General features: G+C 40.2%; 1 protein-coding gene across 1 annotated transcript in view; it reads right to left on the minus strand.

The window, feature by feature from the left end:
• St6galnac5 (ST6 N-acetylgalactosaminide alpha-2,6-sialyltransferase 5) overlaps positions 1-11,720 on the minus strand; it is a 144,684-nt gene extending 132,964 nt beyond the window's left edge. Inside the window, exons 1-2 of the mRNA XM_076863400.2 lie at positions 11,706-11,720; positions 10,668-10,919 (exon numbers count right to left, since the gene is read on the minus strand). Of these exons, the coding sequence (XP_076719515.2) occupies positions 10,668-10,919; positions 11,706-11,720 (267 nt within the window). The remainder of the gene's footprint in view (positions 1-10,667; positions 10,920-11,705) is intronic.
• Positions 11,721-15,504: the final 3,784 nt, after the last annotated feature.

A 15,504-nucleotide genomic window follows, 5' to 3' on the forward strand; every position in this document is an offset into this window, starting at 1 on the left:
AAGTAACTCATCACATTTCATGCTGAGCCAAAACCCATATACAATTGTTAATGAGAGTAGTGGGCATAATTCTTCAAGGAATTAGTGATGCCTAGGGCACCAAAGTAAATCTTCTTGCTGTGGCTGGAGCCTTGGGAATGGGAACTACCCACAAGCTCACACTCCCTTTTCCCTTCTCTGAGTACTGGACTATAAGCAGCATGTTATCATTTTCTGTGCTTTCATTGTTCAAAACTCGTATAAGTGGAATAAAAATGAAATGAATCAGCTGTATGATTTTCAGTGCAGAGTGGAACAGATACCACTTCAGGTAATGTGAGACAACTTGAGAATATCCCTGATAGCAGCCTGGCAGGTGTGACAATGCCAACAACTCCAGATATGGTCCCATAAACCTGAAGTTCATTTAGATGTACAGTATACATTTTTGTTCCCAATCAAACGCTTTTGAGTGAATTAGGAACCAGACTCCCTCTTGACAAGTTTTACATTACTTTATGGCCAATTTCCTTCTGATGAAAGTGGAATGGAAACTTTCCTTAGAAGTTGTTAACAAACTTAAGTGATTTAAAAGAATGGTAATTGCTCTCTCTATAGTTATGTGGGAAATGAAAGGAGAGGAAACCACTCTTTACCCATACTTATCCAATGGATCTACACCTGGTAAGATTTATTGTGCAACAATCTCCCCTGACAAGATTATTCTAGAATAAAGGCTGCCTACCCCACTGTAGAATTGTTACATAGTAAAGTTCCTGCCAGCACATTTATTTCATATCCCACTGGCTCTGCTGCAGGTGGAGGGTTTAATTCCTGTTGCCACCAGCATGCATTATGGAGTCTCCATGAACAGCTTGTTTCAGTCCTAACCATAACACCACTGCTTCCCGTTTTGCTCAAGTCAGTATGTGGTATTAAGATGCACAGCAAGGTTTGAAATTAGGCGAAGTTAAAGTGCCATCTGGGAATCATCCTCAAACTCTTTTCACCAACTATTATTGGGAGGCAATCTTGAACCACAAACCTTCTGCTATTGGAACAGCCTCATTCTGTCTGTCTGCATGAACACAGTAGGGTGAGCAACCACAGAAATTTAGGGTAGGCAGAAACCTTAGGTATCTTCATCCTCTGGCCACCTCTGGATCACTCACTCCCTCAAACCACAACAACAGCCTTTTAACTGGTCCCACTTCTCATAACCCAGGACTACTCCAATCTATGCAATGTCAAAGCCAAAGTGACCCATTAAGATACACATCTGATGGAGTTACTCATATGCTTTTCCTTTTACAGATTCCCCCAAAGCCTTCAGGATAAAATCCAGTCTCTGTAGCAATGTAAAGAATTCTATCCAAATCTGCACTGTAATTCTACTTCTCTGCCTCTCCAATAGATTTAAGTTCTGTGGAGGCAGAGATTACACCTTATTCGTCATCTGTTGCCTCCTGGGTCCTGGACACCACCAGCATGCACAGTGCTAGCCACAGTACTAGCCACAGTGCTAGGACACAGTGCTAGCCACAAGATATTATTTTAATAAAGGAGGGAGTGATAAAATATTGTTTAACCTCTTCTCCAGACTATATCAGGCCTAGAAGTAATGTGACTTACAAGTTAAAAGCTTGAACGTGTCCCCCTGCCTCCCAGGTTCAGAAACTGTTCTCAAATATGGGCGTCATTGCATCTCAACACCTGTTCTACCATTCTGGAAGGGTCATCAAGTGATGTTCTATTTTAAAGGGAGAGAAGAAATTAAAGTTATGCAAGGCATTTATGCAAAGTCCTTCTGCCCCCATTTATCATTTCGGTCCATTCCCATAAGAAAGTCTATGAGCCAGACTTGCTATAATCATGACAGGACTTTGCCTACCCAACATATAACAAAGACTTATTGAATTTGGACACATATGAGAAATAGTTGAAGGTTCTGGAGATACCAGCATGGATAAATTATATTATTGGCTTCAAGAAGTTAGTCTACTCCTAGAGTAAGTATAAGGACAAAGAATTGCGAAATTGTGTGATCAGAGGCAGGCACAAGATGCCAAGACTATTTCAGTACTTGCCAAAGCATACTAATTATAATACAGTCATGCATATGGTATAATGACATTTTGGTCAATGACAGACTACATATATGACAGGGTCTCATAAGGATATGTCACCAAGTGATGTTGTAGCCATCTTAATTTGTGTAAGTATATTCTATGATGTTTGTATAAGAATAAAATAGCCTAAAGATGCATTTCCAAGAAGGAGTCCTCATGGTTAAGTGCCATGACTAAATTTATTTCCTTGGATGGTTTACCCATGGTCAGGAATTAGGTACTTCATCTTGTTTCCTCTTCCCCATCATGTCAATACATGGTAGATGCTCAGCCAATACAAGGTTGATGGACTGATGCATGGGTGGCCTCAGGGAATGTCAGATCTACTCTACATGAAGGTTATACACGGGAAAAATTTTAGAAAGGAGATGCTTGAGCTGGATCTTAATGAATGATTAGTTCCTTACCTGGAAAATTAAAGGAGAAATGAGTAGTTCTTGCTGAAGGAAAAACTGGTAAGTGTGAATCAGCAAGCTGTGTTTCCAGGGCATGCGAACCTGGGCTGAGGGGAACTGTGGGAGGTGAGATTGGAAAGTAGGCCAGGCAGACCCTGTCGAGCCTTCCTAAGGTGTTTGAACTCAATCCTCTAGGCAACGGGAAGCCACTGGAAGCATGCAAAGAACATAAGCAGATCTGTGAATAGAAGTGCAACAACGCTTGCAGTTCAGCCAGTGGAGACGTCCCATATGTGCAATTAATTTCCAGAATATGCTTCCTTATAAAAAATAATTGTTTAACTCTGCATTTCAGGCTACCCGAGTACACTCAGACTCTGTGAGGTTCCCAGGAACTCTACAGACACCTCCCTACCCATGAAGAGAGAATATAATAATTTTTAAAAAGTTTCCTTTTCATTCTGAGCTACAACAACTATCAAGGTTAATTTTCCCTACCATAGATAAAGTGGTTTTTTATTTGCCTGAAGTAATTCAGAGTAAGTATTCTATCTCAGAATTTAGGGGGAGCCAATGATATTTGCAGAATGGCAGTTCCTCAAACAGTTGGTTAACTGAGTCTCCTGATGATGTTTTCTTCCCCACTGTGGAGAAGGTAATTCAGCTACATGAGTGGTCTGGGCATGGCATTTTCTGCAAATAATTAAACATGACACTCCTTTTGGCTCTGTGGACTTTTTAAAGGCAAAATCCACTCTTATTTGCAAGTTGCTCAAATTAAATTAGTACCATGCATTTCATGCTGCCTTTAGAGCACCCATTGCAAAGTCAGTCATTGGTGGAAGGGGCTTTTTAACTATCTAGAGGCATTTTCTTATATTCATTTTAGAATAATAAGATCTTTAAATATTTATTTCTTTCCTATAACTGGGTATGCCAGGGCTCTTCATTTTAATAAATTCTGGCCAGATAACATTGAGTTGCTGCTTAAAAAGATATTGGCATTTCCCTATGGTAGTGTTGTTCATTGTCAGAGACTCACTTTTTATCCCTAGCTCTTCTACCAACCCATGACCTTGGGCAAATCATACAATAACTCATGAATTCCTTTTGATGATTTTTAAGTATCCCATGTAGCTTGAAAATTCTGAGTATGTTTTAAGAGATCTGATTAGTGCAAGAAGATAGAACTACAAACGGTGGCGGGAGAAACTGATATTTATGATTTGAAGTCATTCCTTTTCAGTAACTCTAACGTGGTCAGAAACTCTTGAGGTATGCTTATGTTAGAAGAAATTTAAAATCCTTACTTAGATAATACTCATTCATTTGACAAATATTTATTGAAGGCTAAGGCATTATGTTAAGGCCTGAGAACACAATGGCACAAAAAGAGAAAAAAAAAAAAATCCCAGCTTCCAAAAGCTGCCTGTCTAGCAGGGAAGGCAGACTATTTTAGACAAGAAATAACAATAAACCAGAATAAGTATTACCATGGGATTCCAGCTATGAAGACAAAACACACAGCTCAGATCTAACCTGGGCTACATGTCAGGGAACGTTTCCCTGTGGCTGAGCTGTCTAAGCTGAGAACATACATCCCTGTGATTTTTATCTGGGAAAAATAGAGCATGCAATAAAATGTTTATTTGTCCCAGGCCCAGAATAAGCATTTAAGATTAAAAGAGCTTGTGGAAAAGAATTGGAGTACATCTCATAAATGCCCCTGTCCCCAAGTTTTAGTAATCATTTGATCATAAATTCACTGGCTCCCAAGGGAATTCTTCTCTTGGATCAAGTTCAAGGGTGTGGGTAATAATATTATTTAAGAGATGATCGTTCACTGTCTTTCTGTACTTAAGATCCTACACAGCTGCTCAAAGAGTATATAATGGATATACTTGTTGATGGATGATATGTTTTAACATTTCAAAGGCTCTACTCATTTTTAATCTCCCTTTATCCTAATATTTGCAAGACAGGAATTATATTTCATGGCCACCTAACCCTAGAGGCTTTGGAAATTCACCTCTAAAAAACAGGTACCATGTTTCCAGGACAGATCTGGTTGCAAATATTCTGTCGTGTGACCAACACAATTATATTCACATTCGTCATAGCACAAATGATGAGATTTAGCTTGGATATGGTGGTTACCATATGTTACAGAGATGGTCAGACCAGGTTAGTTCCTTCTAAGAGCCCAGGAAACCCTATGCCATGCAAAAGGAAAATCATAAAGAGAATATTTTGAATGTAAAATCAATAAAGTTTTAAAGGATACCCAAGTTGTTACTAACCATTCACTGGATGTCTCACACACACACACACACACACACACACACACACACACACAAATCCATATAAGGGGTTAAAAATAATGGAATGCTAATTTTAAAACTTTACAAATCTCTAAGGCAATAATAGTATTTAACTTATTTTATAGTTGATGGCAGAAATTGCCTCCTTTTTAGTGTCAGTTTCTTCTTATTGTTTCCTGGTTTCATATTATTATTCAACACTTGCTTTGCATTTAACTTTTCTTAATTCTTTGTCTTTTCTATCCAATTAGTTCAAAGGTTTTTGAGGATAGAAACTGTGTTCTTCCTCTAGAATGCTCAATTTCAAAACCATTAGGCTTTTGTGAATATTTATTAACAGGTATGTAACTTGTTGAACTCAACAAGCTCAAAATGAATAACCTCAGAACTACTCATTGTGATGACTAAAATTTTTAAACAGCCAGGAGTGATGGTGCATACCTGTAATCCCTATGGCTCAGGAAGTTGAGGCAGGAGGGTTGCAAGTTTGAAGCCAGTCTCAGCAACTTAGTGAGACCCTGTCTCAAAATAAAAGATAAAAAGGGCCATGGACATGGTAGCACATGTTTGTGATCCCAGTGGCTTGGGAGGCTGAGCCAGCCTCAGCAAAAGCCAGGTGCTAAGCAACTCATTGAGACTTTGTCTCTAAATAAAACACAAAATAGGACTGGGGATGTGGCTCAATGGTAGATTGCCCCTGAGTTCAATTCCTGGTACAAATATATATATGATTAAAGATGGATTCATAGAAAAAAGTGGGGGGCAGGGGTCCAGCTCAGTGTCAAAGAACTCTTTGGTTTAATCTCCAATAGCAATAAAATGTAAACAACTGCAAAATTTCAGTGATTCTCAGACTTCAATGTATACAAAATTTTAGTGATTCTCAGACTTGAATGTATACAAGAATTGCAAAAGAAGCTCACTAAAATGTAGATTCCTACATCATATTTTTAAACATTCTTTTGTTTTAAATCATTCCCCTCATTCCACCCCATAGTTAACATTATTGTTATTACTTTTTTTTTAAAACAAATTTGGAAAAAATGAGACCGCTAGGGCTTTAGGATTACACTGATGTTTCAAGCAGAGATAAAAGGCGAAGTAGCTCTGTACTTCTCCCCACCCTTACTAGCCTCTTTCAATAAATATTTATCGCATACCTACTAAGTGCCAGGTACTAGTCTAGGTCCTGGAATTGAACTGGTCAACAAGACGTACAAAGACTTGGCTGTCATAGCACTTAGACTTTAGTTAGGGGAGGGCAGACAAGAGACAAATACACTTTAAGATTTTTCTGGACATTGCTATGCTACAAGGAAAAGAAAAGAAGCTAATATGATAGAGAATGACTGTTGAGGAGGGACTGAAGAATGTGATTTACAGAAGATGACATGTGATCTGAGGAATGAATGGCCAGAATGAACAAATCATGAAAAAAAAAAAAAAAAAAAAAAAAAAAACCCTGGGAAAGAGCTTCCAGGAAAAGGATACAGCCATGCAAAGGTCCCGAGGGGGTGGAAATTAGCAAGAAATCCAATATTCCTAGAACTCAGAGGGAGCCAAATCAAACTAATCTGCTAGGAACAGGAAGATGATGGTGCCCTAGGATTACTATGAAGGGAATCTGGAAATATGCTCCTAGCTGTCATGGAATTAAAGAAGTTTTTGTATTTTAAATGTTAAACAAACACTTCTCTTGTTAAGAGTGACCACCTTATTGTAACTCCTTATCCATAAAAAAATAGTACATTTCTTGATTCCTTTTGTTTGATGCTTTGTGGCAATGACTTCATCAGCAGCAGCAGATCACATTTTGTAATACCTGCTCACTGAAAATTAGCTCACTTTGAATTTCATTGAGATCCAAATGGTCTATCAGGCATTGGATTATTCCAGTGCCATCAAATAGGTTCTAACGAATGACATAAACTTGTCTATGAATTTTCTAAAAGGGGAATTCTTATTCCATATGCTTTTTAAAAAGTCATATGACATGTTCCTTTATTTCGGCTTTGGATAATTAAAAAAAAAATTCTTGCATTGATTTGTTTTATCCTTCTAACTGGACATCTAGGATTAATAGTGATAATACTAGTACCATTACCTCTAAGCAGTTTTGATTTGTCTGAATAACTGAGTGCCTAAGGAAGGAAAGAGCCAAGGACAAAGCCATGGTTTTGGTATGTGTGAAATCTAACCCCGGGGGCTACTCCTGAGGTGGGGAGATAGCTGCTCAGCTTCAGCCCCCATTGATCACTCACAGCCCTTTCATAAGTCATCTCAGAAAAGGGCAGTCCATGTGACTATGGGCCTTCTGTGATAAGGCCCTGTCCACTGGAAAGGGGAATCTGCTCACAATTTCATTTCACAGGGTCCACCAGATGGCAAATGACTTTATCTACCCCGACCAGATCCAAACTGGGAACTGAGTTGCATTCTATGTCCCCATATACTCTGCTACAAGACTTGGAGCTGTCTTTTGATAGTTGCTTACCAAGTGTGTGTGTGTGTGTGTGTGTGTCTATGAAAGAGTGGTGGGGGTGGGAGAGGGAGAGAAAGAGAGTTTGGTTATCCATTATGCTACAGTTCTAAATGCAGAAGTTCTCACAGCCATGAAGATTTTTTTTTCCAATTATATCTGGCCAATCTAGTTAGAAATCAATGGCTTCCAAAAAATAAAAACTGGGATAGTAATGGCAGAATACAGATACAGTAGCTGCAGTGATGGACATCCAACAAGATGTAAATGAGTTGATGGAATATTTGTAGGAAAAAGGTCTGAGAAGAGGACTGAGAAAGACTAAGAGAAAAACGAAATACCTTCATAATTACAAGAAACTCTGAGTAACATTCACACTGGAATTACAATTGCAGCTCACATTGTTTGTGAAAGAGGAAATAGGGAATGTGACCATGGAAAGTGGTATTTTAAGCTCCCAACACATACAGCTCATCACTGACTTGACTTGCGGGGTATCTTTCAACAACAACAACAACAAAAAGCACATCGTGATTTAATCTCAACAGTAATTTAGTCTGCAGCCATATGAGACAAGACTATCATTGCAGACAGGCTGTAATTTGTAAAATTCAGGTGCTGGGGATTAGGACCACCTGTTGAATTTAATCTTGGAGTTATAATGTTAATACCATCATGTAACTGAACATAAACACTACATATTTATCAGTCTTTGGGACCTCCAGCTATGGAGATGTGAACCGTTTCCTAAATAGTATGTGTAACTCTCTCAAGACTCTGTAAATCAATGGCAAATAAAAAGTCTGTTGGAATTCTGATTCAATATGCAGCAGCATATGGCTTCGTGGTCATCACATTCAGCAGATCCTATAATTTTTCTGAGGCCTGATGTGAGAGTGAAAAAAAAAAAAAGCAATCTGAGTATCATCTGGCAATATAACAAGAATACGAAGGCTTTCATTTCTTACCCTCCCTGGTGTTAATCTTGGAAAACAATTCTTAGCAATATTTTAACAAATTATTTCCGCATCTGACTAAGAAAGACTATAAGAAGATGTCAAACAAAACTTAATAAAACAGCAAGTTTTGGAGTAGACATAAACATTTTACACATGCACCTTCAGATGGCCAAAGGAAATGGAACTCTGCCTAATTTCCAGCCAGCTAAATAGTAGCAGTAAAGAGGTTCAGTGAATACATTTTGAGCAGAAGTTATATTTAGTTCTGTGGGACAATTTGGGATATTGAATAAAGAGAAAATATGGATTTTAAATTTGCATTTGTTCCTTTGCTTGGAACAGGGTAAACTTCCTTGAGAACTTGGATATGGAATTTTGTGATATGTTGGTTTTCTATGAAAGAATTTTCCCATTGATAATGATAATGATTTGCATAGAAGATCTTTTTCTTGCCAAGAATTCCAAAGATTTTCACACAATATTTATCATTCACATAGCACTTCACAGTTTATAAAATTCTTTTAACTATAAATTATTTATTTTTTTCATGTAGAGTTTCAACGCTTCTTCCAAAGTAGAAAAAGAATGTTCTTAATTTTAACTGTATAAGGTCTGATACATTGAAAATAGATAGAATTAAACGTCCGAGTGAATAAACATTATTTTGAAAAGGAGAAACTATCAATATTCTTAACTGGTATCTGTGTAGCATCAGAATACAAAAAGGAAAGTATTAGAAATAACTTGCCAAAAACAGATCAAATCTTTCAGTAAATTGATCTTTTTGGCATTCCTATTAATCAAAACTTCACAAATGTTAAATAGCCATTTCCACTCAACAATTGCCATGAAAACCTATAAGTTCAATTCATCAGACACAAGTACACATAAACATTATATACATCCATGGTAAGAAGCCAGTGTCAAAACTTTCCTAGAACTTCAGCCCTTCTGGGTTGCTTGCATAAGCAGATCCAAAGGATATAGTCAATTGACAACCAAGAAAGAAAGCTGAAACTGTGATTATAAAACCTACCATCCTCTGATTTTGGATTTTAAGTCAACCAGACCCCACCCCCCAACAAAATAATTTTTTTCTACTCAAATTGCCCCCTCCTTTCTGCTTCCCTGAAATTTCAGTACAAGTTCCACCTTCTCAAAGAAACCTCCCATGCTCCTTCTGAGAGGACTGTGGTCTTTCTCCTCTCTGCACCCCACAGTACTGTTTATACCTAACATTTAATATACATTTGTGTCTATGGGTTTGTCTGTCTATACATATTTCAGGACACATTGCACCTCCACACCCAGGCATTCTAAGATCCCCAAAGACGGGGTTTTTGCCTTGAATTCTTTTGAGCCCACCAAATTCTTAGCATTATTCATTGCACAGGTGAATGGCAATATTTTTATTGTCACTTTTTAAAAGTTTGGTTTTATCATGCAAGCTAAGAGCTGTTTTCATACAAAAGGAGCATCTGTGAAATATTACTTTAATTCACAACCCTAAAATTTGGTAATATAAAAAGTAAAAGAGTTGGGAAATTTCAAGAGATTCTGTAGCTTTATAGAGTAGATACAAAGTGGAAGTATGCTTTAATAAAAATATATTAGCATCTTCAAATAGTGAGGGATGCATTTAAACTGCATTAAAATTATCTTCAAAATCAGGAAACTTGATTAGGATTCTCCCAAAGGCTTCATACACTGAAACCAGAGATTTATTATACCAGGGAAAGAAGGCTCAATTTAAAAAAAAAAAAAATTCATCTTATTAATTATTAGCCAAACCATGCAGCAGCTTCCCGGAAGGCAGAGGAAAACAGGCTTTCAAGCCAATAGAAGCTGAGTTTGTGCCTCAAGTCTTCCGCGCCTGCCTGGGCACCGCTCCCCAGGGCTGAGGTAATTCAGCCCACAGCAATCCGGAGGAAAGATCAGAGGGGAACCTGCGAGGCTGAGCAGCGACCACTGGCTAGGTGGGCTGCGTCTTCCCCTCCTGTTCCGAAGGGAGGAATGCTGGGGCTGTTCCTCGCACCCTCTGGGTTTTCCTCTCATCAGGGCGAGACTTGGTTGCCAAACCTAAGGTTTAAGCAACTGGACACACACCATTAGCTGCAATCCCGGTGCTCAGAGGATTCTAGTTTCAGGACCGGTTCCTGCTAGGGAATTAGGCTTTGGGATCCAGTCACCGCATCCCTATTCCCTGAAAAACTTTGCATCCTTCTCCAAATAGGAATTCCTACCAAGTAGGAAGTAGCCCACTCCACCCCAGCTGGTCCACTTCCCATTCCAACCTCCGAGAACGGCACCTACTCACGGCGCCTCCCAGCCCCGGGAAAGGGGAAGGCTCAGGTGTGCGGGATCCCCAGGCTGAGTGGCGGGCTGGCTGGCGGGCTAGCAGTCACCTGGTGGTCCGCAACGCCGAGGTATCCGTCCAGCGGCCGCGGTCCCGCGGGGGCTACAAGGCGCGGCTGCGGGCTGCTCTCCGCCGCCGGCTGCGCGCTGCTGGTCGCGGGCGCCTGTTGTTGCTGCTGCTGCTGCTGCTGCTGCTGCTGCTGCTGCGGGGGCCGCTCCTTCTGGCCGCCGAGGCTGCTGTACACGAGCAACAAGCTGGTGCACATGGTGGTGAGCGCTAAACACACTGCCAGACCATGGCGCTGCGGGCGGGCGGGAGAAAGAAGAGGACAGCTGAGTGTGGAGCCGGGAAGAAGGTACCCCGCGGGGACACGGGTACCGCGGTCCGCCGGCGGGGGAGCTCCACCCGCGGGGGGTGGCCGGGGTCCTGGGGCAGAAGAGGCACCTTCCCAGCACGGCAGGGGATGCTCCCTGCGCGTCGCTGCTCTCCGCCGCCGCGGCAGCCCCGGTCTCTCGGTAGAGGGCAGGTAGTGCGCTGCACCCAGCTCAGGGAGGGAGAGCGCGCCCGCGGCGAGGGCATGGGTGGGTTTGCACTTTGGGGAGGGGACCCTCTGCCGCAGCCAGGCTGCTGGAATCTTTAGTCCGTGCACGCCCTCTTTCCTGGGCCCCTGGGGCTCTACCCCTGCGATCCTTGCAAGTTTGAAATCCGGCAAGGAAACCAAGAAAGTCTGCAAAGATCCCCCCCTCCCCGCCCCTCTTGGTATTTGTCAGACTGTTGCTTTTGGGCATCCCCCTGCCCCAGAGCAATCTCCCCACTCCTTCACCGCTCCTCCAGCTCTCCGCCGGCCCCTCGGACTACTCGCTGGAGATTCGGGAGCCGAGGCAACCCGAGTACTGCTCCCGGATTCTGAGCCAGGCAAAGCCTGGGAATCAGAAGGGGGCGCGGAGCAGGTGGAAAGTTGTCCCTTTGTAACAGGCGACCTCGCGACACAGGTTCAGGCACCGCCCGCGCCTCTCCGGTGCGCCCTGGGTACGGTGAGCTTGAGGGTTCCCGCTTCTGCCCAGCAGAGTTGCAACAACTGACTCACCATCAGGGTCTTCATTTTGGGCACCTCTTTTGTGCGGAATCCTCAGGCACGCGCGTCCGGGGCCACTTTTTCTTGGAGGGTTTCCATGGTGGGTGACAGAGCAGAGGCGGATCCGATTTTTGCCCGGCAGCTGGCCGCGGCTGAGCGAGTGCGGGAGCCGCGGGACCCGGGAAGCGCTGCTGTTGCAGAGATTAGAGACAGAATTAAAACTGAACCGGACCCTCGTAGTCTCTCAGTGATCTACACAACTGCCGCCTGCCGCCGCCTGCTGGGTCCTAAAGACCTCATCATACCCCCACCCCGCCCCCAAATAGTAATCTTTTCAGCTGACTGAAATTTCTGGGGCGAGAGAGTTAACCTTGTCGTTGTACCCCCTTCTTGGTTCAAGGACTTATTTATCTTTTATGAAGTCAACAAACAAAAAGGAAGGAGAGCCCAACTGGATCTTGAATGTGATAGCGATTTGAAAATTTGCAAGCTAAATTTCATGTTTTGTGATTTTGATAAAAACAAGTCAAATTCCTATTTATATAGCTTTTGCATTTTATGTTCACGGCCTGGAGAAATCTATCGTGAGATTGTTTTTCCTAAACTATTGTATTTTTTTTTTTTTTTTTTTTTTAGTTTTCCAGTTGTGAGCTTTCTAATTTACTCTTACCCCTTAGTTTTACTTTTCCAAATTTATGCAATTCTCATGCAATCTTTAGATCATAATATTTCATTTAAATTATGTCATTAATTATTTGCTTCAAAGATTAACATTTATATTTCCGAAACCTGATCTTTGAAGTTCCTAATGTTTATCTAAGTGATTTTAAAGTTTTTTTTTTTTAAACATTTGGCACATCTTATTCATGTGATTAACTGAACCTGTAGATTCTTCCTAATTTTAATGAAGAATTTCTGGCTTCTAGAGATGGAACTGCTATGGTTTATTTCATAAGAATCCTAATGAATTTGGTTCTTTCGTGGTGTTGCCTATTGATCTGAAAGGGCATGATTTCACATTCAGAACTTTGATTAAAATTAAAAACATCATTATTGTTCAGTGTTGCGCAATTCACAATAGCCTGTTTAACAATACTCTCTTCCCTGCATTAAATTACAAGTGGCATTTGTTAAATGTCTAATTTAGCTAAAAACATATTTCTTGTTAAATTGCTCAGTGAAAATAGTTGTCTTAATGTGTTACTTAACACTTCACCTGTAGCAGTGTAATGTTAAAGATTACATTAAGATGGAAATGATCAACAGGCCAACTGAACCATGGGCACAATAAGAGCTTTCTCAAGGCCAAAAAAGGCATTACAATCCTTTTTTAATCTTCACTAATCTACTGCTGGACTGATGATACAACAGGAACTATTTTTAACTTATGAGGCATCCTTCCATACTTCATATTAAGAAAGCTAAAATGATTGGTTCAATAATGAATAACAGTGCAACTTGTTAGGGAGAGGACAAAAAACCCATGTGATTTAGCCTTTCAAGGAAAAGCAAAAAAAAATTGAAAACACTGTCCAACATTGCCATCCTTGAAGCTATTTATTCAATTTGTGCTTTAGGCATGAATAGTACCAGTTGTTAGGGCAGGAAAAGCAGCAGCCAGAGGAGAATCTTATCAAGTCTTGGCAATTCTTTATTGTATGGTTGCACTTGACACTCAAATTAATGAAACAAAGGACCAACTTGATGAATCATTGCAAGCAGATTATCTGTGTTTCTCCAGGGTTCTTTTTGAGATGCTACTAGATGCAGCTCTTGCATTTTTCAGGATTGTTCTTCCTCCATCTAGCAAGTTGCCCAGTGACCGATAAAACACTTCTAATATATTTTGCCATGCCAAACAGAGCCATCATATTTATGATTTAAACTCATGGCAGCACGTTGGACATCTGTTACACGGTATGTTTGACCAAATTCATTAAGCTTATGCTTTTTTCCCCTCCTGGGACAGCAGTTAGTTACTTGCAAAATCTACTTATGAAATGGCCAGGATAAATTTAAAAATTTAACTCTGAGCTTCATTTGAATGACTTCAAGGTGTCTGGCTTTCAAATGTTTTATTAGATTGATGCGACTATTTTAGGCATTCTGATCTGAGAGCCAAATGGACAAGGTCTGGTTGTGGGGGGCATATGAATAAAACAAATAAGACAAGTTAATTCAATTTGATGTTGATTTAATGATCACCTGTTACCTGATGAGTCTGTACTAGGGAACACAGAGATGAATAAAACACAGAGATTTTCAATCTCTGAGGGTTTAGAACCTACTGTCTGTGTGTGTGTGTGTGTGTGTGTGTGTGTGTCTAATGAGACAAGTCCATGAATAGGTAATTTCAGACAGAGTACTATAGATTCAGCATGTATTTATCAAATACCTACTGTGTTAAGCATCTACTCTGTTAAGCACCTACTATGTGCCAGGCATTGGGAACTTCTATCTCTAAGGAATTCATAGTCTGTTCCCAGATAAGTACTATGAGCTTTTATATTATAAAGAACTAGGATCATTCAACTAGTTTGTTTGTTTTTCAACTTTAGACAGTCTGTTTATTTAAGATCTGAGAGGTTTGAGATTTCAAGGGCATCCATCTACATTTATGCAACTTTATGCATACCTTTAAGTTAATAATAATCTGAATAGCCAGAAATAGCAGAAAATAGGTAGGCAGCATTCACAAATACTTGATTGACTTGGAGACAAGCAGACAGGTAGACAAGTCAATGAAGCATTTTTAGTTCCTCTAACTTGCACAGTTCAATACAAAATGAGTGGAGGAATCACAATTTGCTTCTCAAAACCCAAGTAGCTGAGATGGATTTCTCACCATTTAAAATTTTGCCACATTTCTGCCTCTGGTGCTATCACATCCAATCAAATAGATTTCTAGTTTTGAAGAAAAAAAAAGAAAGAAAGGAATAGAATTGAAAAGAAATTGAGTGTTCTACAATGTAGGTTATGTGATAAAATGAAGCTGAGAATTTATGAAACAAGGCATGTCGTGGGGTGATGAGGGAACAGGTAGAATCTGCAGCTCAGAGGGAAGGCTAGCTTTGCACAAGGCCAGAACTATCAAAGGAGGAAGAAAGGGTTCTGGAAATCCAGGAGTCCTGCCCCAATTCTGAATTGACTAATAACTCAGAAACAAGCATTTCACAATTTCAAAGGTGGATGGAAAGCAGAAAACAACACAATGTAAACTAAATTTGAGATACAATTATTTTTCACCTTATAGTTGTAAAGAACAAGAAGGAAGTTCTTCAAAATGCAACAAATAATGACAGAAAATCCTAAAGCAAGTTCAATACTCTGTGTGTGTGTGTGTGTGTCCTGCAGTTTAATTAACTCTTTATTTCAGAGTTTAGGCCCAGTAGGCTGGTTGGTTGAGGATACGTTCCTAGAATCAGGCTCCCAGGACTCAGATTTTGACCTTACCATTTACTATCTCTGTGACCTTGGGTACCTCATTGAGCTGTGCCTTAGTGTTCATGTACAAAATAGTACCTACTTCAAAGCATTGTTGGGAAGATTAAATCAGATACTATAGGTGATAGGTCTGGGCTGACACTAATAGATTGTTAATAGTATCTTATGAGTACAATTAATAAACTGTGTTTCAAGGCAACACACCAGGTCTTGAGCTTACCTAGGGTAAGGAATTTATAAATTTATTCATCATTCTTAACTCTTCTCCAAAATGGATATAAGACAATCTATCCTGCAGATTGTTTACTTATTAAGGTCTTGTTTATGTGATTTCTTTGCAAAATGTAAAGTTTTGCATAAACTAAGG

Source organism: Callospermophilus lateralis, chromosome 7, assembly GCF_048772815.1.
Source record: "Callospermophilus lateralis isolate mCalLat2 chromosome 7, mCalLat2.hap1, whole genome shotgun sequence".
NCBI lineage: Eukaryota > Metazoa > Chordata > Mammalia > Rodentia > Sciuridae > Callospermophilus > Callospermophilus lateralis.